Below are 23,967 nucleotides of genomic sequence, written 5' to 3' on the forward strand. Positions count from 1 at the left end.
GTGCCAAGAATCAGCCTGAAATGTAAACTTAAAGTTTTTTTTTTTTTTATTTTCCTGAGACAGGGTTTCGTTCTGTCGTCCAGGCTGGAGTGCAGTGGCACAATCCCGGCTCACTGCAGCTTCCATCTCCCCAGTTCAAGCCATCCTCCCACCTCAGCCCCCAGGTAGCTGGGACTACAGGTGCACACCACCGCATCCAGCTACTTTTTAAATTTTTTGTAGAGGTGGGGTTCCCCTCTGTTGCCCAGGCTGGTCTCAAACTCCTGGGCTCAAGTGATCTTCTGGCCCCAGCCTCCCAAAGTGTTGGGATTAAAGGCGTGAGCCGCAGCACCCGGCCTTGTAAACTTAAGGTCTTCACAGGTCTTTTCTGAGCCTGTACCATTCCCTGCACATGCGCAGTGACTTTCTCATTTCCCCTATATATGTGGTTGCTTTTGAACATCTTACTCTTCAATGTCTGCCTCCCAAAAGAGGAAAAAGACAAAAATGAAGAAGGGAAAAGATGCCAGGCCTTTAGATCCCTTGGAAGTTACTTCAGCTAGGGGTGGAGAAGCTTACAGCCATGGAGGGAGGTGCAATAGTGGAGGAGCTGCCTCTTTCTCTGTACCTCTGTGATCAGAAGCAGCAATCAGCAAGATCTCCTGTATTTGGAGTACAGAGTCCTTTTTGTCCATGCTGGCTCCCACAAGCTGCTCCTGGAACTGGTGCACAGCTACCTCCCAGGTGCTGGGGGTGGGGGATGGGTGACTGCTACTATGGTAGGGGCTGAAATTGACCAAAATTAATGGCAATGAACTGCACTGTCAAAGCCTTCCCCTAGAAGTTGCAAGCCTTCAATAGACTCCAGAGTTAAGTCAGATTCTGCCAGTGCAGCTTGTCTTGGTGGGGAGACAGATTTCTGATGCTTCTTATGCTGTCTTCTCAGAACCCTCCTCATAAATTGAATCTTCTAAAAGGGTTTATTTGAACAAAGTTTGAAAACCAGTGAGATTGGCCGGGCGCGGTGGCTCAAGCCTGTAATCCCAGCACTTTGGGAGGCCGAGACGGGCGGATCACGAGGTCAGGAGATCGAGACCATCCTGGCGAACACGGTGAAATCCCGTCTCTACTAAAAAATACAAAAAACTAGCCGCGTGAGGCGGCGGGCGCCTGTAGTCCCAGCTACTCGGGAGGCTGAGCCAGGAGAATGGTGTAAACCCGGGGGGCGGAGCTTGCAGTGAGCTGAGATCCAGCCACTGCACTCCAGCCCAGGCGACAGAGCCAGACTCCGTCTCAAAAAAAAAAAAAAAAAGAAAAGAAAACCAGTGAGATAATCTTAGCCTCTAGGACAACCATCATTTTGCACACACAGGCATACACTATACACAAGGACGCAACACACCCTAGAAGGAGCATTACCACCAATCTCCAAAGCGTCCTCTGAGACATATCCTCCAAAGCATAAGGCAGACAACCTGCACAGAGCAACGGGCTGGGTAGAGCAGCCCCTGAGAGAGCTGTGAGCCAGCAGCTTTCAGACCTGTGCTTTTCCAGCGCAAAAAAAGCTCACACAAGGCCATCTGGGGTAGCCACTTCCCCTTCCTGGGACTTGGTTTAATTTATCCCAGCAATGTGCGAGTTGGACTAGATCACTGTTTCTGTTTGTTTTTGTTTTTGTTTTTGTTTTTGTTTTTAAAGACAGAGTCTCACTCTGTCGCTCAGGCTGGAATGCAGTCTATCTCGGCTCATTGCAACCTCTGCCTCCTGGATTCAAGCGATCCTCCTACCTCAGCCTCCTGAGTACCTGGGACTACAAGTATGCACCACCAGGCATGGCTAATTGTTGTAATCAAGCAATCCTCTGCCTCAGCCTCAGAAAATGCTGGGATTACAGGCATGAGCCACCATGCCTAGTCTTGATGACTGTTCCTTAAACTTTTGAAACCCCAGAACAAATTTTCTTACATAGGACACTGATAATAATCTTTCAGTGAAAAAGTTATTGGGAGCTTTAGGCAATCCTCTTTCCCTCATCTGAGCCTCAGTTTCCTCATCTGTAAAACCAGGGTTTGAATAGTTGTTTCTAAGAAGACTTCCCTTTTGAAACTCTGGAGTACATTCTTGGCTCTGTGATTACAGGGAATAAAACTGACAGGTGCAGAGGATGCTGTGGGGGTGTCACAGCATCAAGCTGTCTCTCAGACTCCTCTGTGCAGTTCGTCTGAGAGTCTGACAGACCAGGCTACAACCACAGGGGGCTGCATTCTTGGATGGATTAAAGGGTACAGGTGATCTCTTGGATCTGGAGGGGAGACTGCTTCCATTGTTTCCCAAAGATGGTTTTAGGAAGTACAAGACAAATTTTATTTTATTTTATTATTTATTTATTTTTGAGACCGAGTTTTGCTCCTATTGCCCAGGGTGGAGTGCAATGGCAAAACCTTGGCTCACCACAACCTCTGCCTCCAGGGTTCAAGCGATTCTTCTGCCTCAGCCTCCTGAGTAGCCACCACCATGCCCAGCTAATTTTGTATTTTTAATAGAGACGGGGTTTCTCCATGTTGACCAGACTGGTCTCAAACTCCCGACCTCAGGTTATCTGCCCACACTGGCCTCCCAAAGTGCTGGGATTACAGGTGTGAGCCAATGTGCCTGTCTTATTTTTTATTTTATTTTATTATTATTTTTTGAGATGGAGTCTCACTCTGTCATCCAGGCTGGAGTGCAGTGGCGCAATCTTGGCTCACTGCAAGCTCTGCCTCCCGGGTTCACACCATTCTCCTGCCTCAGCCTCCCAAGTAGCTGGGACTACAGGCGCCCACCACCATACCCGCCTTATTTTTATAATTTTAGTAGAGACGGGGTTTCACCTTGTTTGTCAGGATGGTCTCAGATCGAGACCACCTGACCTCGTGATCTACCCACCTCGGCCTCCCAAAGTGCTGGGATTACAGGTGTGAGCCACCATGCCCGGCCTTTTATTTTATTTTTTGAGATAGGGTCTCACTCTGTTGCCCAGGCTGAAGTGCAGTGGCATGATCATGGCTCACTGTAGCCTCCACCTCCCAGGCTCAATCACTTCTCCCCCTTCCCAAGCCTGTAGTCCTAAGTAGCTGGGACTACAGGTGTGCATCACTGCACCTTGCCAATTTTTGTATTTTTTGTAGAGGTGGAGTCTCGCCATGTTCCCCAGGCTGGTCTCAAAATCCTGGGCTCAAGCGATCCTCCCACCTTGGCCTCCCAAAGTGCTGGGATTACAGGCATGAGCCACCATGCCCAGCCAAGATTTTTAAATATTTTTATATGTGCTACTTTAGTGAGTATTGAAAAAAACTGTGTGGCTAGTGCATCACACCTATTATTTTAGAGCTGTTATTGCTTAGGATGTGGCTCTTGATTTTAAAAATGGGTTGTTTAAAGAAAGATGTTAAGTACAAGTGGTATTTGGATATGGCAGAGGTCATGATGGAGGGGTATGATAAGAATGACTAGATTTGAGAAGCACTGCCCTAATGCTGTAAGCTGTGGCTGTGACATGCCTTATCCTTGCACTGGGCATTCTAGAGGCCTCACCACCAGGGAGATTATCATCCCTGTTTAAAGAAGAGACTGAGTTTCAGAGTCTCCCAGGATACTGCTGGGAAGTGGTGTAGAGTACAACTGATGCCTGACTCTTCTGTTCTGCTGTCCCCAGGGTGTATGTACCCCTTCTGAGAGCATCTCTGCCAGCAGCTCAGAGCTGAGCTCTCAGAGTGGAGTGTCCTGGAGGATTTCTTCTGGCTAAGTCCTAGTGAGGGGCTCTGGTCCTCTGCAGGGGGCTGAGGGCAGACAGGTGTCAAGCCGTCCCCCTCACTGTGCACCTGCTCCTTGGAGGGTGTACTGTTTGCTTTTCTGTTTGTTTAAGCAGAGGGTTCATTTGTTTTTTTGTTGTTTTCCCCCCAAAATAAGAATAGGTCTGTTGGCCGGGCGCAGTGGCTCAAGCCTGTAATCCCAGCACTTTGGGAGGCCGAGGCGGGCGGATCACAAGGTCAGGAGATCGAGACCACAGTGAAACCCCGTCTCTACTAAAAATACAAAAAATTAGCCGGGCGTGGTGGCGGGCGCCTGTAGTGCTAGCTACTCAGGAGGCTGAGGCAGGAGAATGGCGTGAACCCAGGAGGCGGAGCTTGCAGTGAGCCGAGATCGCGCCACTGCACTCCAGCCTGGGCAACAGCGTGAGACTCCGTCTCAAAAAAAAAAAAAAAAAAAAAAAAAAAAAAAAAAAAAGAATAGGTCTGTTGTTTATCATAAATATTGAAAATGTTTAATATAAAGAATACATAAACAATATGAAGAAGTAAATACATGTTTCTGTCAGATGTATATCCATTTATTTATTTATAATTATTATTTTTTGAGACCGAGTCTCACTCTGTCACCCAGGCTGGAGTACAGTGGTGCGATCTCAGCTCACTGCAACCTCTGCCTGCCGCATTCCAGTGATTCTCCTGCCTAAGCCTCCTGAGTAGCTGAAATTACAGGTGTACACCACCATGCCTGGCTAATTTTTGTGTTTTTAATAGATACAGGGTTTCACCACGTTGCCCAGGCTGGTCTCGAACTCCTGGGCTCAAGAGATCCACCCGCCTAGGCCTCCCAAAGTGTTGGGATTATAGGCATGAGCCACCTCGCTCAGCCATATGTATCTATTTATATAGAATAAGATAAATTACTTAAATCTTATCATCCCGAGATAATCACAGTTAACATTATGGTATACAATCTTCTGAATCTTCTTTTTGTTTATGTACCTATTTGTGGTTTTTTGTTTGTTTTTTCTTTTGAGACAGAGTTTTGCTCTTGTTGCCCAGCCTGCAGTGCAATGGCATGATCTCAGCTCACTGCAACCTCCGCCTCCCGGATTCAAGCGATTCTCCTGCCTCAGCCTCCCGAGTAGCTGGGATTACAGGCATGCACCACCATGCCTGGCTAATTTTTGTATTTTTAGTAGAGATGGGATTTCACCATGTTGGCCAGGCTGGTGTTGAACTCCTGACCTCAGGTGATCCGCCTGTCTTGGCCTCCCAAAGTGCTAGGATTACAGGCGCGAGCCACCTTGCCTGGCCTATGTACCTATTTGGATATGGATATCAGTATTTGTATGATTCCATTTGTTACATTCTTTTTTTTTTTTGCCCAATAGCATGCCATAGGCTTCTTAACATATGAATAACTAGAGACTCTTGTCTTTAGTTTTCATGGTTGCAGAATATTCTCTTGTGAGGCACCTTGACATAATTAATTTAAAACAGTCCTCTTTAATGGGAATTCTGGCGGGTATCCAGTTTTGCCTTTTTGTTTTTTTTGAGAGACAGAGTCTTGCTTCATCACCCAGGCTGGAAAACGGTGGCACAACCGTAGCTCACTGCAGCCTTAACCTCCCGCTCAACCGATCTTTTCCCGTCAGCCTCCCAAGGAGCTGGGACTAAAGGCATCATCACACCTAGATAATTTTTAAAATTCTTTTTTGTTGAGACAGGGTCTTGCTACATTGCCCAGACTGGTATCTAACTCCTGGCCTCAAGCGATCCTCCCACCTTGGCCTCCCAAAATGCTGGGACCACATGTGTGAGCCACTGCACCTGATCTGGAGTCCAGTTTTTGACCCTGGTAATAATGCTGTGATAAATATCCTTCTATTCATATCCAAGCATTTACTTTCCTGGATGTCTGTTACTGTAAACTGTGAGATATAGAACTGTGGGTCACGCTGAGTGGCAGCTCACGCCTTTAATCCCAGTACTTTGGGAGGTGGAGGTGGGAGGATCACTTGAGCCCAAGAGTTTGAGAACAGCCTGGGCAACATGGCAAAACCCCGTCTTTATTAAAAACAAAAAACTGTGGGCCAAAGGTTAAGTACAGTAAAAAACTTAAAACATGTTGCAAATTGCTTTTCAGATATTTGAGATGGGCTGGGCACAGTGGCTCATACCTGTAATCCCGGCACTTTGGGAGGTTGAGGTGGGTGGATCACAAGGTTCAAGACCAGCCTGGCCAAAATGGGGAAACCCCGTCTCTACTAAATATACAAAAATTAGCCAGGCATGGTGGCGTATGCCTGTAGTCTCAGCTAATAGGGAGGCTGAGACAGGAGAATTGCTTGAACCCAGGAGGTTGCAGTGAACACTGTATTCTAGCCTGGGTGACAGAGTGAGACTCTGTTTTTTTTTTTTTCCTTAAAAAAAAAAAAAGAAAAACTACGTGGGATGGATTCAGTCAGCCAGCTGCCAGCCCTGGCTTGTGGAATGGTTTGTTGAACGACTATAGGTGTAGCCATGGACTTTTTGGGATCCCTTGGCATGTGCAGTCGGCCGGCTCTGATGCGTTTTCCTGGCTTTGTGGGTTAGCTGGCCTGCCTGTCCACTGCCCCATATGACAACAGGCCTGCTTCTCCCATCCTGCCCCCCCAGAATGCTGTCCGTGTCCCACGAGACTTTGAGGGCTGTAGTGTCCTCCGCAAGTACCTCGGCCAGCTTCATTACCTGCAGAGTCGGGTCCCCATGGGCTCGGGCCAGGAGGCCGCTGTCCCTGTCACCTGGTGAGAGCCCCAGGAAGGGCTGGAGGATCCCGGGGGGGAGTCTGGGTGGTGGGGGTGCTCCTTCCCTCCCTTCCCCCTTCTCCTTGCTGCATAGGATGGGGAATGGCCTCGTATGGTCCCCCTAGGCCTCCCCACAACCCCACACTGGAGTAGTTAGTCCCCTTACCTAATCTCCGGGCTCTGGCCAGTTCCTGCCCTCGAGATAACTGGGGTGCCATGTCTGCAGGACAGAGATCTTCTCAGGCAAGTCTGTGGCCCATGAGGACATCAAGTACGAGCAGGCCTGTATTCTCTACAACCTTGGTGAGCTGCCTGATCCCTTCCCCATGGCCCTACTCCCCAGTCCTGCCAGCCTAGGCTTCAGCTCTTCAGATGGCCACGAAGGCAGTGGGCTGATAAAGGGAGAACTCCAGGATTCCCGCCCCTCCACTGACTTCCCTACAGCCCTGCCAGCTCCTCTGCTGTTTTCTGGTCTGGGCCCATGGGGAGCCTCTGCTGGGGCGAGGTTCTACTGGTCTGGTTGCCACACAGAGTTGCCACTGTGTGCTCTGGCTGGGAGAGATGGCCTTTCTTCTTTGACTGGACAGCCCCTCCCCACTGTGGTTTTGGGCTGCTTCAGGAAGGAGAAGAGCAAGGCTGGCCTCAGCTTGCCCTGCTAGTCAGCCTTAGCCTGGCTCAAGGGAGAAGCTTGGGGAGCCCCAGAGTTCTGTGCAAACATCCCTGAAGCTTCAAGATTGGACCCCTTGGACAGGAGCCCTTCCATCCTCTGCCAAATGCAGAGCAGGAGACTGCGGACTGGGCAGGACTTCTGAGTTTCGCTGTTCCCTCCAGCTTGGGTGTCCTTGGACTCATTGCCCTGGTTCTCAGAGCCCTGTTTTCCTGACTGTGGATGACAACAGTGCCCCTTCTGCCTCACCTTTACATGGGTATGAGCAGCCCCAGGCCCCCTAACACTGTGTCCCCTCCCTCCCCAGGAGCACTGCACTCCATGCTGGGGGCCATGGACAAGCGGGTGTCTGAGGAGGTGAGGAGAGGGGCAGTAGTGGAACATGTGGACATACCAGGGAGGGGCAGCCTGCCAGTTATGGATGAATCCTGACCCATGGAGTGGACCCAGGCCATCCTCCCACTCCCTCCCAGGGCATGAAGGTCTCCTGTACCCACTTCCAGTGCGCAGCCGGCGCCTTCGCCTACCTGCGGGAGCACTTCCCTCAAGCCTACAGCGTCGACATGAGCCGCCAGATCCTTACTCTCAACGTCAACCTCATGCTGGTGAGGAGGTGCCCTGGTTGGAGTGGAGTTGAATCCAGGGAAGGGGATGGCTGGGGAGGGGGCAGTTGGGCCTGGATCCTGGACCAGGCCATGTGCTGATGGCAGTGAGGGACAAGCAGGGGGCCTTGGCTTTGTTGAATCTAGGAGCACAGTGGTGCTGCTTGGCGTGGGGTCAGCTGGGGGAGAGGGCAGTGAAGAGGGATCCCTCAGTCTGCCCCTGGGGAAGGGGAAGGGGAAGGGTGAGGCCTTGGGTGAGTGAGGGACACCTCATGTGTCTCCCCAGGGCCAGGCTCAGGAGTGCCTCCTGGAGAAGTCGATGTTGGACAACAGGAAGAGCTTTCTGGTGGCCCGCATCAGTGCACAGGTAGGGACGGGGCTGATGGGAGGCCTTCGTTTTACTGTTGACCCCCCCACTCACTGAGCCCCACCCTGTCCCCAGGTAGTAGATTACTACAAGGAGGCATGCCGGGCTTTGGAGAACCCCGACACTGCCTCACTGCTGGGCCGGATCCAGAAGGACTGGAAGAAGCTTGTGCAGATGAAGATCTACTACTTTGCAGCCGTGGCTCATGTGAGGGCCTGGGGCCCCAGGGTGGGGTGGGGCTGAGTGGCCACAGCTCAGGAAGCAAGTCATGGCACCTCTTCTTCTTTCCCAGCTGCACATGGGAAAGCAGGCCGAGGAGCAGCAGAAGTTTGGGGAGCGGGTGAGTGAGCTGCAGCAAGGAGGGGACTAGGGACCGATAGCAGCCTTCAGTGAGATGCTGGTGTGCTCCCACTCCTTACACACCAGGGGGTGGCCTTCTCTGTCTCACCCTGGCCACCACCTGCTGCAGGCCTGGTGTCTTAAGTGTTGTCCCATCTGTGCAGCCCTCGTCCCTCAGAGTCTGAGGAGGTGGGGCAGGCTCCCCACAGAGCGGGTGGCTGGGGCAGGGCGTGGCGCTGCTCCCGGCTGCCTCCTGAGCTGCTTGTCATCTGATGGGTCACCTGATGGAAAGGCAGGGCCGGGTGGGAGGCAGGAGGAGTAGGGGTCCAAGCAGAGGAGGACAGAGCAGGCTTTCCTGCCACTCTCCACAGGTTGCGTACTTCCAGAGCGCCCTGGACAAGCTCAATGAAGCCATCAAGTTGGCCAAGGTAAAGCTGAGGAAGGCCTGGCTGCCCCTCAGACCCTTGGTTGGTGCCAGCCTTGGTTGGTGCTAAGACCCCACCCCTGTCCCTAACCCCACAGGGCCAGCCTGACACGGTGCAAGACGCGCTTCGTTTCACTATGGATGTCATTGGGGGAAAGTGAGTCTGTGGGGGTGGCCCTGGTTCCCTCTTTTTGTGAAGGGTCCTGTGTCTCTGCTGGCATCTTTGGGAGGAAGCCTTCAGTGCCAGAGAGCGATGTCCTACATGGGAAGTAGGTTCTGGATCTCCACTGACACCCCGTCACTGCCCACTCCCCCTGCTCCTGACCCCCAGGTTCAATTCTGCCAAGAAGGACAACGACTTCATCTACCATGAGGCTGTCCCAGCATTAGACACCCTTCAGCCTGTAAAAGGTCGGGGAGCTGAGAGGTGGGGGCAGAGGTGACGGTGGGGTGGAGACAGGACACAGGAGGCTGCCTCAAGGACTCTGCATGGGCCTGATCTCCACAATTCCCACCTCTCCAGGAGCCCCCTTGGTGAAGCCCTTGCCAGTGAACCCCACAGACCCAGCTGTTACAGGCCCTGACATCTTCGCCAAACTGGTACCCATGGCTGCCCACGAGGCCTCGTCACTCTACAGGTGGGTGGAGGGTGGAACAGAGGGAGGCTGGGTGTCTTGAGATGTGGGTCTCCAGCCAATGCTGTGTTGCTTCTGCAGTGAGGAGAAGGCCAAGCTGCTCCGGGAGATGATGGCCAAGATTGAGGACAAGAATGAGGTCCTGGAGTGAGTGTGGGACTTGGGCCAGGAGGCGGAGGCGGAGGCAGGCAGCACATCCTGGGGCTCTGGGAACCCCAGGGCTGCCTATGCTGGGAAAGGAATGAAATGTCCGTTCCAAACAGGTTTCCCAACGCTGCCTTCCCGCCCAGGGTGGTGGGGCTGGTGTGTAAGGCAGGAGTCATGTCTTGGGAGGAGGAGGTGCCTTCTGTCCCACTATTTCCAGCAGTGCCCTGGGCATGTTCTGTGAGACCAGGCCAGACCTGGTAGTAGGGGTCTGAGGTCACAATTTGCTCTCTGCTGAGACCTCAGATTCAGTGGTGGGGCTTGCCCTAGCGGCTCCTTTGACATGGTCAGAGTTGGATCAGCACCCAGCACCCACCTGGCCCTGTTACCCCCCCACAGCCAATTCATGGATTCAATGCAGTTGGATCCCGAGACCGTGGACAACCTTGATGCCTACAGCCACATCCCACCCCAGCTCATGGAGAAGTGTGCGGCCCTCAGCGTCCGGCCCGACACTGTCAGGAACCTTGTCCAGTCCATGCAAGGTGAGTAAGGGGCAGAGCAAGCAGGTGGAGGGGAGTGTGGAGGTCATCTGCTGTGGCCTCCTCCTTGTCTCTGGTCACCGAGGATGGAGGCTGCACCCCTCTAGGCCCTGGCTTGGGTATCCATGCCCACTCCTCTGGATCAGCATACCTCATGCACCCTGCTCAGTGTACGCATACCTCATGCAGCCTGCTCAGCACACCTCAAACCCTGACCTGAGGGGGCGGTACTGTCTCTTTGGGGAGGGGCCCATGGGTGCCCAGTCAGCCTGCCTCAGGGGCTGCCTCTACAATCCACACCCCCAGTGCTGTCAGGTGTGTTCACGGATGTGGAGGCTTCCCTGAAGGACATCAGAGACCTGCTGGAGGAGGATGAGCTGCTAGAGCAGAAGTTTCAGGAGGTGGTGGGCCAGACGGGGGCCACCTCCGTCCCCTCCAAGGCTGAGCTGGCAGAGGTGAGGCGAGAATGGGCCAAGTACATGGAAGTCCACGAGAAGGCCTCCTTTACCAACAGTGAGCTGCACCGTGCCATGAACCTGCACGTCGGCAACCTGCGCCTGCTCAGCGGGCCACTTGACCAGGTCCGGGCTGCCCTGCCCACACCGGCCCTCACCCCAGGTGAGCCCCACCCGACCCCATTGGGAGACTTGAGCTGGGGGTTTCTCTGGCCTCACTGACCACTGTTGCCCACAGAGGACAAGGCTGTGCTGCAGAACCTAAAGCGCATCCTGGCCAAGGTGCAGGAGATGCGGGACCAGCGTGTGTCCCTGGAGCAGCAGCTGCGTGAGCTTATCCAGAAAGATGACATCACTGCCTCACTGGTCACCACAGACCACTCAGAGATGAAGGTGGGCTGAGTGAGCAGGGTGGAAGGACTCTGGGCCCCACCCTTAGGAGTCGAGGCCCTGAGTGTCCATCCCCGGCCCCCACCCCTCCCTCAGAAGCTGTTTGAGGAGCAGCTGAAAAAGTACGACCAGCTGAAGGTATACCTGGAGCAGAACCTGGCCGCCCAGGACCGTGTCCTCCGCGCACTGACAGAGGCCAACGTGCAGTACGCAGCCGTGCGGCGGGTACTCAGTGACCTGGACCAAAAGTCAGTGCCCAGTCCTCTGCTTTTGTCTGGAGCCACCTGGAGCCCACCCCCATGGTTCACCTGGAGCTGGCCCTTCTGCCCACCAGGTGGAACTCCACGCTGCAGACCCTGGTGGCCTCGTATGAAGCCTATGAGGACCTGATGAAGAAGTCACAGGAGGGCAGGGACTTCTACGCAGACCTGGAGAGCAAGGTGGCTGCTCTGCTGGAGCGCACGCAGTCCACCTGCCAGGCCCGCGAGGCTGCCCGCCAGCAGCTCTTGGACAGGTTCGTGTGGCCCTGGGGCTGTGGTGCGGCTTGGGTCCAGACAGGCTGGGGTGATGGGAGCCTGGCCCCACTTCTTCCCTGCCTGTCCCACAGGGAGCTGAAGAAGAAGCCGCCGCCACGGCCCACAGCCCCAAAGCCACTGCTGCCCCGCAGGGAGGAGAGTGAGGCAATGGAAGCAGGAGACCCCCCCGAGGAGCTGCGCAGCCTTCCCCCTGACATGGTGGCTGGCCCACGACTGCCCGACACCTTCCTGGGAACTGCCACCCCACTCCACTTTCCTCCCAGCCCCTTCCCCAGCTCCACAGGCCCAGGACCCCACTATCTCTCAGGCCCCTTGCCCCCTGGTACCTACTCAGGCCCCACCCAGCTGATACAGCCCAGGGCCCCAGGGCCCGCTGCAATGCCCGTAGCACCTGGACCTGCCCTCTACCCAGCCCCTGCCTACACACCGGAGCTGGGCCTTGTGCCCCGATCCTCCCCCCAGCATGGCGTGGTGAGCAGTCCCTATGTGGGGGTAGGGCCGGCCCCACCAGTTGCAGGTCTGCCCTCCGCCCCACCTCCTCAATTCTCAAGCCCCGAGCTGACCATGGTGGTTCGGCCAGCCACCACCACAGTAGATAGCATCCAGGCGCCCATCCCCAGCCACACAGCCCCACGGCCAAACCCCACGACTGCTCCTCCCCAGCCCCGCTTCCCGGTGCCCCCACCACAGTCACTGCCCACACCTTACACCTACCCCGTAGGGACCAAGCAACCCGTCCCAGCCCAGCACCACTTCTCTCCTGGGATCCCTGCAGGTTTTCCAGCCCCGAGGATTGGGCCCCAGCCCCAGCCCCATCCTTCACAAGCATTTGGGCCTCAACCCCCACAGCAGCCCCTTCCACTCCAGCATCCGCACCTCTTCCCACCCCAGGCCCCAGGACTCCTACCCCCACAGTCCCCCTACTCCTATGCCCCTCAGCCTGGGGTTCTGGGGCAGCCGCCAACCCCCCTGCACACCCAGCTCTACCCAGGTCCTGCTCAAGACCCTCTGCCAGCCCACTCAGGGGCTCTGCCTTTCCCCAGCCCTGGGCCCCCTCAGCCTCCCCATCCCCCCCTGGCATATGGTCCTGCCCCTTCTGCCAGACCCGTGGGCCCCCAGGCAGCCCCTCTTACCATCCGAGGGCCCTCGCCTGCTGGCCAGCCCACCCCCAGTCCCCACCTGGTGCCTTCACCTGCTCCATCTCCAGGGCCCGGTTCTGTGCCCCCTCGGCCCCCAGCAGCAGAACCACCCCCTTGCCTGCGCCGAGGCGCTGCAGCTGCAGACCTGCTCTCCTCCAGCCCGGAGAGCCAGCATGGCAGCACTCAGCCTCCTGGGGGTGGGCAGCCCCTGCTGCAGCCCACCAAGGTGGACGCAGCTGAGGGCCGTCGGCCGCAGGCCCTGCGGCTGATTGAGCGGGACCCCTATGAGCATCCTGAGAGGCTGCGGCAGTTGCAGCAGGAGCTGGAGGCCTTTCGGGGCCAGCTGGGGGATGTGGGGGCTCTGGACACTGTCTGGCGGGAACTGCAAGATGCGCAGGAACATGATGCCCGAGGCCGTTCCATCGCCATCGCCCGCTGCTACTCACTGAAAAACCGGCACCAGGATGTCATGCCGTACGACAGTAACCGTGTGGTACTGCGCTCAGGCAAGGATGACTACATCAATGCCAGCTGCGTGGAGGGGCTCTCCCCATACTGCCCGCCGCTAGTGGCCACCCAGGCCCCACTGCCCGGCACAGCTGCTGACTTCTGGCTCATGGTCCATGAGCAGAAAGTGTCAGTCATTGTCATGCTGGTTTCTGAGGCTGAGATGGAGAAGGTGAGAGAGGGGCTGGGTGCCCACGAGGGCAGTGTGGGGTGGCAGGGCAGGGGATCCTGGAAAACCAGCCCTGTTTTGGTTTGTCTGTCCCTCAGCAAAAAGTGGCACGCTACTTCCCCACCGAGAGGGGCCAGCCCATGGTGCACGGTGCCCTGAGCCTGGCATTGAGCAGCGTCCGCAGCACTGAAACGCATGTGGAACGTGTGCTGAGCCTGCAGTTCCGAGACCAGAGCCTCAAGCGCTCTCTCGTGCACCTCCACTTCCCCACTTGGCCTGAGTTGTGCGTCCACTGCTCTGGATGGTGGCTGGGGGTCTGGGGTGCTGTCCAGTCCTTGGTGCTGGGAGGGATGAGAGCCTGAGATCAGGTCTGGCTCATAGGCTCTTCCCCACCCCATCCTGTCCCACAGAGGCCTGCCTGACAGCCCCAGCAACTTGCTGCACTTCATCCAGGAGGTGCACGCACATTACCTGCATCAGCGGCCGCTGCACACGCCCATCGTTGTGCACTGCAGGTAGAGGGTGGGCCTGACAGTCTCTATGCGGGCTCTTGGCCTGGCGTCATTCCCCAGCCTCATGCCCCCTTCTTGGCACAGCTCTGGTGTGGGCCGCACGGGAGCCTTTGCGCTGCTCTACGCAGCTGTGCAGGAGGTGGAGGCTGGGAATGGAATCCCTGAGCTGCCTCAACTGGTGCGACGCATGCGGCAGCAGAGGAAGCACATGCTGCAGGAGAAGGTGAGGATCTGGGCAGGTGGGGCTGGGATGGGCCTTCTGTCTCCGGGTGACGGGCCCCTGCCTGGCTGACCTGGCCAAATGCACCTGTGCAGCTGCACCTCAGGTTCTGCTATGAGGCAGTGGTGAGACACGTGGAGCAGGTCCTGCAGCGCCATGGTGTGCCCCCTCCATGCAAACCCTTGGCCAGCGCAAGCATCAGCCAGAAGGTGAGGAAGGTTCCCTGGAAGCTGCTGGGACAGCCACAACCTTGGGACTCCCTCTCCTCACCCACTCTGTCTTCTCAGAACCACCTTCCTCAGGACTCACAGGACCTGGTCCTCGGTGGGGATGTGCCCATCAGCTCCATCCAGGCCACCATTGCCAAGCTCAGCATCCGGCCTCCTGGGGGATTGGAGTCCCCAGTTGCCAGCTTGCCAGGCCCTGCAGAGCCCCCAGGCCTCCCGCCAGCCAGCCTCCCAGAGTCTACCCCAATCCCATCTTCCTCCCCGCCCCCCCTTTCCTCCCCGCTGCCTGAGGCTCCCCAGCCTAAGGAGGAGCCGCCAGTGCCTGAAGCCCCCAGCTCGGGGCCCCCCTCCTCCTCCCTGGAGCTGCTGGCCTCCTTGACCCCAGAGGCCTTCTCCCTGGATAGCTCCCTGCGGGGCAAGCAGCGGATGAGCAAGCAGAACTTTCTGCAGGCCCATAACGGGCAAGGGCTACGGGCCACCCAGCCCTCTGACGACCCCCTCAGCCTTCTGGATCCACTGTGGACACTCAACAAGACCTGAACAGGTTTCGCCTACCTGGTCCTTACACTACATCATCTCTCATGCCCACCTGCCCACACCCAGCAGAGCTTCTCAGTGGGCACAGTCTCTTACTCCCATTTCTGCTGCCTTTGGCCTGCCTGGCCCAGTCCGCACCCCTGTGGGGTGGAGATGTACTGCAGGCTCTGGGTCAGGTTCTGCTCCTTTATGAGACCTGACATTTTTCAGCTCTTTGCTATTGAAATAATAAACCACCCTGTTCTGTGGCCCATGTCTGAGTCTGCCCATTGCTGCCTCAGCTCCAGTAGCACTGGCAGGAACTTAGCACCTTTCGTGGATAACAGGATGGTACCAAACTGTTATACTACCAGGACAGTTCTTTAAGGGTCCTGCAGTTCTGGCTTGCTCATCCTCCCCGCTTTGCTACCTGTGCCATGCTGTATGTTTCCTCAGCAGCTCTGAGGAGGGTCCAGGCAGTGTGTGCACAAACAATTCCGAGAGAGACAAGTAGCTCCCAAAGTGCCTGACAGATGTGGTTTTTTAAAAAAGTTTAATATTACAGTCAGGAGGCAGCGGCTGGTAGATACTCGGCTCTTTCCCCCAAGTCCAGGTTCAGTGCATTGGCCCCCACACAGCACCCCAGACCCCTCCCTGCCTGGGCAGGGAGGCCCCATGCTCAGTCCAGCTTCTCCAGCACGGAGGGCACATACACCAGGCTGAGCTCACTGCCAAAGTTGCAGACAATGGCAGCGTTGTCCAGCACCAGGATCTGGCGGGCAGGCTGGGCCTCACTGTTCTTCCCCAGGTAGACTGTCTGTAACAGGTCCCCGTAGTTTAGGTCCCAAAAGGAGACACAGCCTTGGCCGCCGGTCACCAGCAGGTTGTCTGAGATGACACCCAAGCTTGCACCACAGCCCAGATCCTGGAGGCAAGGACATGACAAGCTCAGTCCTGAGTCCTTCCCTAAAGTCCCAAGAATCCTATGATCCCCACCCCCTCTACCTGCTGAATGGAGTAGAACTTGATGCCTGTGCTGCGGTCCCAGATGCTGATGAGGTCATCCAGGCCACTGCTGATGACACAGGAGGTGGTACAGGTGAGGGAGGTGACATCCCCACGGTGAGCAAACACGTGGCTGACCCGGCTGCCAGTCAGTACATCCCACAGGCAGATGGCCCCATCTTGTCCTCCACTGGCCAGCACCATGGTCTGGGGAAACAGGTCAGGGGAGCGGGGTCACTGTGGTGGAGTACCTCTGTCAAAAATGGTGTTCCTGTGCCCTGGTGGGTGGGGCCCTGACTCTGCTTCCTGGAAGGGGCCCAGCTCCCAGGAGTCAGCAAACATGGGCCACAGGCTCTGTACCCCCCTACCCCCGCCCCGCAGGCCCCTCACCTGGTCAATGTACACAGTCGTGATGGCCCCCGAGTGGCCCTGAAGGGTGAAGAGGCAGCACGAGTCCTCCAGACGGAATACCTGTGACAGGGATGGACCTCAGGTTCTGGTCTCTGGGATTTTCCAAGTTATACTTTGGCCGGGAAATGCCCTCTGTCCTTCACCAGGACTCCTCCAGCCTCTCCCTGACGAATGCATCAGGCTCCCACCCTGCGCCAGGCCACTCCAGCACCCAAGAGATGAGACAATACTCACTCTCAGCGTGTGGTCTTGACTCCCAGTCACCAAGCGCCCGGCAGCGGCTTTCAGGGCTGTGATGGGTTTTTGGTGTGCACAGGGCACTGTGTGGGTCAGGCGACAGGCCACTGTGTCACTGCTGCCGTACACTGGAGAGGCAGGGCAACTGCCCCGCCCTGGGGTCCCTGAGGACAAAAGGCCAAGTGAAGGATCTCTGAGAAGGCAATGGGCAGATGGCCCCTGCACATCCCACGAAGTGTGAACACCTGCCCACCCCAGGCCCTCCGACCTCTAAACTGCAGGGGGCTGAGGGCAGTGTGGGTCTCCAAGGAGAAGAAATCAAGGGAACCGTTGAGCCGCGCAGCCACAATCCTGGAAGAGAAGAACAGCTGCCAGGGGCCTCTCCCTTAGAGCCCCAGGAGAGCCCCAATCCTGGGGCTGAGCATGTGGGCACAAGAGAGATAAAGGGCCAGTTCAAGAAGGGTCAGGAGGGACATGGCCAAGAGGAAAGCACATGGTACCAGAACAGATGCTGGAGCCAGAGGGCAACTGCAAATATTAACCTCCTTGTGCCTCAGTTTGTCTGCAAAATAGGGATAAGAGTACCCACCTCACATAATGGTCATGAGAATCAAGTGAGCTAACATGTAAGGTGGTACCTGGTGAATGTCACATAAGTTTGTAAATTAAAAACAAGCGGAGGGCTCCATGTAGCCTGGAGCTGAAGGGAAGACTGCTGAGGGGAAACAGGATGCAGAGTGGGCTATGTTGGGCATTGTGGAAGCCTGCATTCTCCATCACATAAAAGCAGCTTCAACCCAATCACAGCCCACACCAATTCCTTTTTCCACAAAGAAGGATTTTTTTTTTGCTCTCCAAAATTCCTAGGTACAGTCTGACAGGCAGGGATGGGTATATTTGCCCAATAACCCCAAAGCCTCAAAGCAGGTGGGGTTCAAAATCTTAATGTAGCGAAAGGCAATGCATGCCTACAACCTCTGCCCATGAATTTGAAGGGCCACACCAGACCTGGGGAAGCCACAGTTGTATGATTGGAAGTGGGTGGACAAAGAGAGACCACAGTCACCAGGAACCCTGAGGATCAGGGCTGAGACCTCGGGGCTTTCCTTAAAGCTAAAACAAGCAGCAAAGGAGAATTTCCAAGAAGCACAGAGGGACCTGGGGAAATTGGCCAGGCTGGAGAGGATGTCAGCCAAGGCCCATGCAGAACCTGTGCTGACAGGAATGACGGCAGCAGCCACTGGCAGAAATCCACAGCACTAAGGGCAAGGGACGCCCCCTCCCCAAGGAAAAAGAAAGACTCCAGCTCTAGGTCAGATGGTGCTGCCACCAAGAGTCAAGGAGCCTTGGAGGAGGAGCCAGTGTGGGACAGGCAGGCGAAGGCGTTCGGTGGAAGGCACCTGGCCATTGGGTGGAGACCCAGGTTCACCAGCTCAGAGGTGGGGCCAGAACCCAGGTGACTGAGACTCCCCAAGCAGTGTGCATGCAGACGGAGCCCTGGCGACGCCCACAGCCAGCAGGCTTGCTGAGGAGGGCAAGCACGACAGGACCAGGGAGAGCAGAGAACAGCCGCCAGCAGCCAAGGAGAAGAGGGTTCTGCAAGCACACTTTGTTTCTGTAACCAAAAATGCAACCAAGATACCCCAAAGGCTCAAGACTGACAAGCTAATCAGAGAAACTGGCTTCATTGAGAAGGGCGAGAAAGGACAGGAGTGTATCACTCCCCACTGTCACTGCTTAAGGCCCTGGGAGGTCACCTTGTGCCAGGCCCAATTCCGAGCACGTCACACCCCTAATGCTTTTTAATTGTTACCTTCCCATCCAAGTGGACTGCCCTCTGCTTACACGTGTGGGGCTGGTCATCAAGAAGGTCAATCGAAACATACAGTGCAGCAGTGGACAGGAACCAGGACTCAAGACTCAAGATGAGTATGGCCTAGCCAACAAAGGCTGGGGACATCTGGGGCTGGGGCAGGCCACACTCACCTTTTGTCCAAGAAGACCAGAGCGGTAATGCCTGAGGAGACCTCCTCGCTGCTGCAGCACAGCACCCCTTCAATGGCGTCCCACACCTATTAAGTCCAGAGACTGTGAGCACCTGCCCACCAGAAAGGCCCACAATCCCCGGGGTGGACAGCCGCTCTGCCCACCTTTAGCCCCTCTGCCCACCTCCAGCCGGCCGCTGCTCCGCCCCACCACGATGAGGTGGCCCTGCAGCTCCAAGCTCCAGATGGAACCCTCCGCACTGGGGGCCCAGGCAAGGGAAGGGGAGCCTTTCTCAGGGGAGCCACCCTCGTCCTCAGGGGCCTGGGGCAGCACCGGCCCAGGCGAGGGTGGGCGCAGGGCTGGTGTGCAGACGGCCGCCAGCCCCTCCTCCTGGTACACGCGCTGCACCAGGCGGCTGAAGTCATAGCCTAGGGAGTCCCGAGCGCGGCCACAGACCGCCCGGTGCCGGGGCTCAGGCTGAGTGGGCTGTGAGGGCTGTGGCTGCGCCGAAAAGTTGGTGTCAATTAAGCAGGTGAGGTCAGGCTGGTCCCCGAAGAGGGAAGGCGGTGGAGGGTCCCGGGGGCGGTGTCTCAGGGGAGGGCTGTCCCCAGGCTCCTCTGGGCCAGCCTTCCCACCATCTGAAAGTCGTTCCCAGCTCTCCTGAGCCTCAAGCCCGCTGCCCACGCCACTGTCCCGGCGCTGCCTGCTGGGGGCCAGGATGGTGGAGTGAGAGGGGATGTAGGAGAGGGGGTGTGGGGGAGGGGGAAAGGGTGAGAGGGGGAAGTGAGGGGCCATTAGAGGGGACAAGCGGAGAGGGTGCGGTGTGGGGGTGGGAGGGAGCCTGGAGGGGTTGGGGGATACGTCAGAGGGAGAAAGGAGGAGAGATACATGGCTGCACGGGGTAGGTGGTGGGGTGAGGGGGGTGGGGGGTCACAGAGGAGAGGGCAGCCGCACCTACCCTGGGCGCGGGATACGCGTGAGGCAATCCCCGGTCTGTGCGTCCCACACACAGACGTGGCCTGCCAGGCAACAGCTCACCAGCAGCATGCCGTCGCTGGCCAGGCACTCGATATCCTGCGGGAGCCTGGTGTTGGTGTGGGCCAGGCCCCAGCCCTCCCCTGTCTGGCCGTTGTGCCCCCGCTCACCATGAGGTGGCCGCGCAGGACCAGCGGCACAATCTCCGTCTCAGGTGGCGCATAGCCGTAGTCGTCGCAGGGCAGCTCTCCGCGCCTCCGCCGCCCGGGTCCGCTGCCCGGCTGCCCGTAGTTGCGCGGGCACAGCACGCGGTACAGGCAGAGCAGCAGCAGCACCAACACAATGCCCGCGGCTAGACCCAGTGCCGCCACCCTGCACGGGAAGGCGGACTGCTGTGAGACACACCTCATAGCCTGTCCCCTCCCCTCCTCCCTCTCCCCTACTATTGCCCACCTGCCCCCCTCCCCACACTCTATCCCACCCCACCCCACCCAGCAACCTTACTTGTACAGTGTGACGTCTCCATGGGCCTGCACCCCACCTGGGCCCTTGGGTCCCGCTTCCCAGTGCCCAGCAGGTATGGGCCCCGGTGGGGGCCAGGCACTGCGGCCATCCTGAGGGTGCCGGCCCTCCAGGGCCTCCCTCGGGTTCAGGCGGAGTGTGACTGGGATGACAGGCAGCAGGCTGATGTACCTGGATCCGGACAGTGGGCAGCCTCAGCGGGGGGCCCCCTCCCAAGGCTTCCTCCTACTGTGCCTGCCAGCCAGTCCGCTCCCTCCTCCCCAGGCACGCCTCAGCTCCACCGGCCAGACTCTCCCAGCATGGGGGTTGGGGACAGAGGTAGGTCCCTCCCCAGCCCAGCCTAGCAGCCAACCTTGCTGTCCCAGATACCAGCACCCAAGCAGCCCTTCTGACAATGTGGGGTATCTCCCTCCCCACTCCTGGCACAGGTGGGTGGGTCTCATTCTAGCGAGGGCTGGCAGCCACCTGTGACTCCTCAGAGGAACCTGGGGTTGCTCTTGGGTTATGGCTGCCTAGACCACCAGTTTCCACCTCACAACCTTATGAATTGTTTTAGTTATTTGCAGAATTCAAACTGTGGGCCTCCTACATTGGGGAAAGGGGATGGTGAGTTGACACCATCGAGTGAGGTGGCACCTGGCATGGCCCAGCTCACCTCTTGGCCAGCGTGATGTTGTAATAGCTGAAGAGCGTCGGCCAGTGGCGGAAAGACAATTTCCTCCAAAGTTCCTCATCCTCAGGCCCCCAGGTTACCTCTGGGACTGGGCTGTCATGGACAACCTCTGCTGGACTTCCATGCTCAGGTGGCTCGCCTGGCGATGTCTGGTTCTCAGGTAGCTTAGGGGCATCAGGTGGGAAGATGGAGAAGGCAGGGTCCGGGTGGCTGGCGGGCAGCATGCCACTAGGCACGGGCATGGGAGCCAGGGCTCCCTCACCCAGCGGGCTCTGTTCCGTCACCTGGGCAGCGAGGTAGGTGCGCAGCCCTGCTGGGTCTGTGTATACCAGGATGCCAATCCAGACAACGGTGCCAGCCTGCAGTGGAGCAGGGTACTCAGTGGGAGGAATGGGCCTCAACCCCAGCAGCTTCAGCCCTCATGCTGAGAGGAAAGCAGCACGGGGACCTGAGGCCTAGGGATGGAGAGAGGACACAGGCCCCACTGTGTGCTTTCCTCCTGCCTCTCCGAGTCCTCCTGCTAACACCTGCCAGCACTTGCTGCTGGAGGGCCTGCTTCCCTTTCCACAGTTAGGGGCTGAGTTTCTTGGCCTGGAAATAGACTGAACCACCCTGAGGTTTGACACAGAATGTCCCCGTCCCTAATCTCCACCTCAGCTGGGATCAGAAAGCTGCTACCATTCATATGGTCAGCATGGCCAGAGGGCCAGCTGCCTGACCTGCTCCAGAGTCCCCCAGAGGGCCTAGTCTCAGGGAGCCTCAGCCTTCCTCCCGTCTCAGTTCAGCTCCCTGGGAGAGGCACTGCTGCCCCGCAGCCAGCGCAGCCTGGCTGGTGACTGATTTTGCCCAGCACTTTCCACTGTCTGCACACCATGCAGCAGCCAATGAAATGTGGCCCAGGGAAATGTGGTGGCCACAGGTGGGTCCATCCCAGAGCACTCGACTAACAGGCTCCTGTCCTGGGCCACTCTCGGGAGAGGATGGCTCCTGTACCTGAGAGCCCTGGAGCTGCTGCTCCCACAGGCTTGTCTCCTCAGAAGCCACCAGGGTCTGGGCAGGGAGGACACAACAGGCAGCTCCCCAGAGCCAGGTTTCCAGGGGCCACCAGAGCCTGAGGAGCATCCCTCGCCACTCTAAGGACAAGTGCAGCACCACAAGAGGCCTGGAGCGCTGGCCCTCCAGAAGAGGGCAGGGCAGGGGTGGCAGGTACCATGATGAGACGCTGTGCCAGGCGGGTGCGGGCCAGGAAGTAGACAACACGCAGCCTCTTGGGGAGCCGCAGGTTTCGGAAGGAAGACGGCTGCAACGTGATGGTGTGGGGTGTGGACGGCCGCACAGCCAGCTGCCGCTCGTAGCGCGTTGGCTGCCCCACTGGCTTGGCTGAGGGTAGGCAGGCCTCAGGGGGCAGCCGCTTGTTCAGGTCCGCTAGCTGTTGGGGGCACAGTGGTCAGGGCCCGAGTCCACCATCCAGAGGGCGCCCGCACAGGACCACTGCCCTGCCCAAGGTCCACACCCTTCTCACCCAGGACTCCCTCAGTACAGCCAGGGCTGAGGAGGTGGGCGGGGCAAGGCTCAGCCCACTCCTACCTCCATCCGGCGAATGTCAATGGACAGGACAGTGGTGAAAAACAGCATCTGAAGGAAGAAGTCAGACACCAGCCCCACGACGGCAAAGAGACAGAACTCCTGGAATCAGAGCACACAGGGTGGGGTGGAGGGGAGGCGGTGCCATGACCTGACTGCCCCAGCCCTAGAGGAGCAGTGCCCGGACTGCAGCCACCTCAGAACCAGCAGGGCAGCAGCAGGCAGGGCACAGCAGAGATGAAGAGAGATGCTGGTTGGTCCTCAGCTCACATACCACTAGCAGCTCACCCTGTCTCCACCAGGGGGCAGCAGAAACCCTCACACTTTCTTCCGAAAGGGCTGAAAGGGGGGGGGGAGTACCTTCCTTGAATCTTCCGGTCCCCCTAGAGAGGACTGAAGGCCTGATCCAACCTGGCAACCTCTAAGCCCCACCAGCCTGCTCCCCAAAAAGTCCTTCCCCACTGAGCCCCCGCCCTGCTCATGCATCACCAACCCAGCCAGAGCCCAGGCCTGATTCAGGGGCTCTCAGAAAGGTTCCCAGCCAGCAACTGCCCTGGAACAATGGAGAGAGAGAGAGGGATTAACTCTCCTCTAAAATCGAAAAAGGGTGAGCTCTCTGCTCCCCAAGCTCTGTCAGCAGACAGAATTTTCTGAGATGTCGGTGTTGAGACCTCTAGCGCATGACCACAGTGCTACTCGGATCTGGGGTAAGACCGTGGGGTAGACAGTGGCACAGTGGTTGTCTCAGCTCTAACGTCCCAAGACTACCCTATCCTGCAGATACTACTGTTTTCCAGGAGAAGCAGCCCACAGCCCATCTGTTCTCTGTTCACCCCCATCTCTCAGCTGGCCTGCCAGCCCTGGGGGAAAGATGGGGGAGAAAAGATGGCATCCTCCCCTTCCTGCAACTCCTTTTGGAATGGCCGGCATCAGTCTGAGGTTCCAGCTCAGTGCAGGGCCACCTCCACCTCTGCTCACAGCCCACAGCTGAGCAAGGGCACTTTGCCAAGAGCAGGGTCACTCTGGGCAATGGGTGGTGGCCCTCCACAGGTCAGGCCAGGCAAGGCCTCTTGTCTGGAGATGGCAGCATGGGTCAGGGCCAAAGGAAGAGACCGGAGGAAGGGTCTAGGAACCCCACGGTGCTTCTCCCTCAGAAATGGGAAACAGGTGTGACTGAAATGGCACAGACAGTCCCCAGTTTCTGCCATGCCCTTGCAGCCTCCTCCTGCCACCTGACTGAAGGGGAAGCAGGCAGGGAGGGGTAGGAAGAGAGGGTCAAGCGCAGAGCCTGCCTGGCTAGGCACTCAATCTCGGAACCCAGCCAGAGTTTGCTGAGCACTTCTGAGTCAGGCGTGCCAGGGGCCATCTGTGTGCTATAGTGATCCGCTTGCCAGGCAAAGAGGTCCCACCTCAGAGGCAAGGATGCCTGTGCTGAAGAGGGGAGCACCCTGTCCATGGCTGCACAGCTGGGGAGCACAGCAGTTGTTTCCATGCTCATCCAGGTGGCAGGCCTTGGGGCCTTACCTGGATGGCAGGCACTAGGGTGAAGTAGCCAATGAGGATGATGCCCAGCTCCGTGGCCATGTTCTTCATGATGGACCAGCTCTCGCTGCTTAGGCCTGCAGAG

The 23,967-nt window shown here is 57.4% G+C and overlaps 2 protein-coding genes across 8 annotated transcripts in view; one reads left to right on the forward strand and one right to left on the reverse strand.

The window, feature by feature from the left end:
* The window catches only part of PTPN23 (protein tyrosine phosphatase non-receptor type 23), a 34,446-nt gene extending 19,230 nt beyond the window's left edge, over positions 1-15,216 (forward strand). For 2 of the 4 annotated variants that reach the window (XM_050780662.1, XM_050780661.1), the window contains 24 exons: positions 5,498-5,628; positions 6,429-6,556; positions 6,783-6,859; positions 7,531-7,580; positions 7,697-7,828; positions 8,112-8,192; positions 8,268-8,399; positions 8,485-8,532; positions 8,903-8,959; positions 9,054-9,112; positions 9,287-9,366; positions 9,479-9,593; positions 9,672-9,737; positions 10,134-10,279; positions 10,583-10,894; positions 10,970-11,124; positions 11,218-11,369; positions 11,456-11,635; positions 11,729-13,475; positions 13,571-13,755; positions 13,883-13,987; positions 14,069-14,207; positions 14,300-14,413; positions 14,492-15,216. In XM_050780662.1, the coding sequence (XP_050636619.1) occupies positions 6,519-6,556; positions 6,783-6,859; positions 7,531-7,580; positions 7,697-7,828; positions 8,112-8,192; positions 8,268-8,399; positions 8,485-8,532; positions 8,903-8,959; positions 9,054-9,112; positions 9,287-9,366; positions 9,479-9,593; positions 9,672-9,737; positions 10,134-10,279; positions 10,583-10,894; positions 10,970-11,124; positions 11,218-11,369; positions 11,456-11,635; positions 11,729-13,475; positions 13,571-13,755; positions 13,883-13,987; positions 14,069-14,207; positions 14,300-14,413; positions 14,492-14,971 (4,650 nt within the window). In that variant the 5' untranslated portion in view covers positions 5,498-5,628; positions 6,429-6,518 and the 3' untranslated portion in view covers positions 14,972-15,216. The remainder of the gene's footprint in view (positions 1-5,497; positions 5,629-6,428; positions 6,557-6,782; positions 6,860-7,530; positions 7,581-7,696; positions 7,829-8,111; positions 8,193-8,267; positions 8,400-8,484; positions 8,533-8,902; positions 8,960-9,053; positions 9,113-9,286; positions 9,367-9,478; positions 9,594-9,671; positions 9,738-10,133; positions 10,280-10,582; positions 10,895-10,969; positions 11,125-11,217; positions 11,370-11,455; positions 11,636-11,728; positions 13,476-13,570; positions 13,756-13,882; positions 13,988-14,068; positions 14,208-14,299; positions 14,414-14,491) is intronic. The other 2 variants (XM_050780660.1, XM_050780664.1) reach the window with 1 other exon arrangement.
* A 267-nt stretch (positions 15,217-15,483) lies between these two features.
* SCAP (SREBF chaperone) overlaps positions 15,484-23,967 on the reverse strand; it is a 68,970-nt gene continuing 60,486 nt past the window's right edge. For 3 of the 4 annotated variants that reach the window (XM_050780717.1, XM_050780719.1, XM_050780718.1), the window contains 14 exons: positions 23,865-23,959; positions 22,344-22,442; positions 21,967-22,185; positions 20,739-21,115; positions 20,066-20,254; positions 19,732-19,933; positions 19,545-19,660; positions 18,770-19,292; positions 18,587-18,672; positions 16,869-16,951; positions 16,598-16,764; positions 16,343-16,423; positions 15,953-16,159; positions 15,484-15,872 (listed from right to left, as the gene is read on the reverse strand). In XM_050780717.1, the coding sequence (XP_050636674.1) occupies positions 15,627-15,872; positions 15,953-16,159; positions 16,343-16,423; positions 16,598-16,764; positions 16,869-16,951; positions 18,587-18,672; positions 18,770-19,292; positions 19,545-19,660; positions 19,732-19,933; positions 20,066-20,254; positions 20,739-21,115; positions 21,967-22,185; positions 22,344-22,442; positions 23,865-23,959 (2,690 nt within the window). In that variant the 3' untranslated portion in view covers positions 15,484-15,626. The remainder of the gene's footprint in view (positions 15,873-15,952; positions 16,160-16,342; positions 16,424-16,597; positions 16,765-16,868; positions 16,952-18,586; positions 18,673-18,769; positions 19,293-19,544; positions 19,661-19,731; positions 19,934-20,065; positions 20,255-20,738; positions 21,116-21,966; positions 22,186-22,343; positions 22,443-23,864; positions 23,960-23,967) is intronic. The other variant, XM_050780720.1, reaches the window with a different exon arrangement.

The sequence above is a fragment of the Macaca thibetana genome, chromosome 2, assembly GCF_024542745.1.
Source record: "Macaca thibetana thibetana isolate TM-01 chromosome 2, ASM2454274v1, whole genome shotgun sequence".
NCBI classification, from domain to species: Eukaryota; Metazoa; Chordata; class Mammalia; order Primates; family Cercopithecidae; genus Macaca; species Macaca thibetana.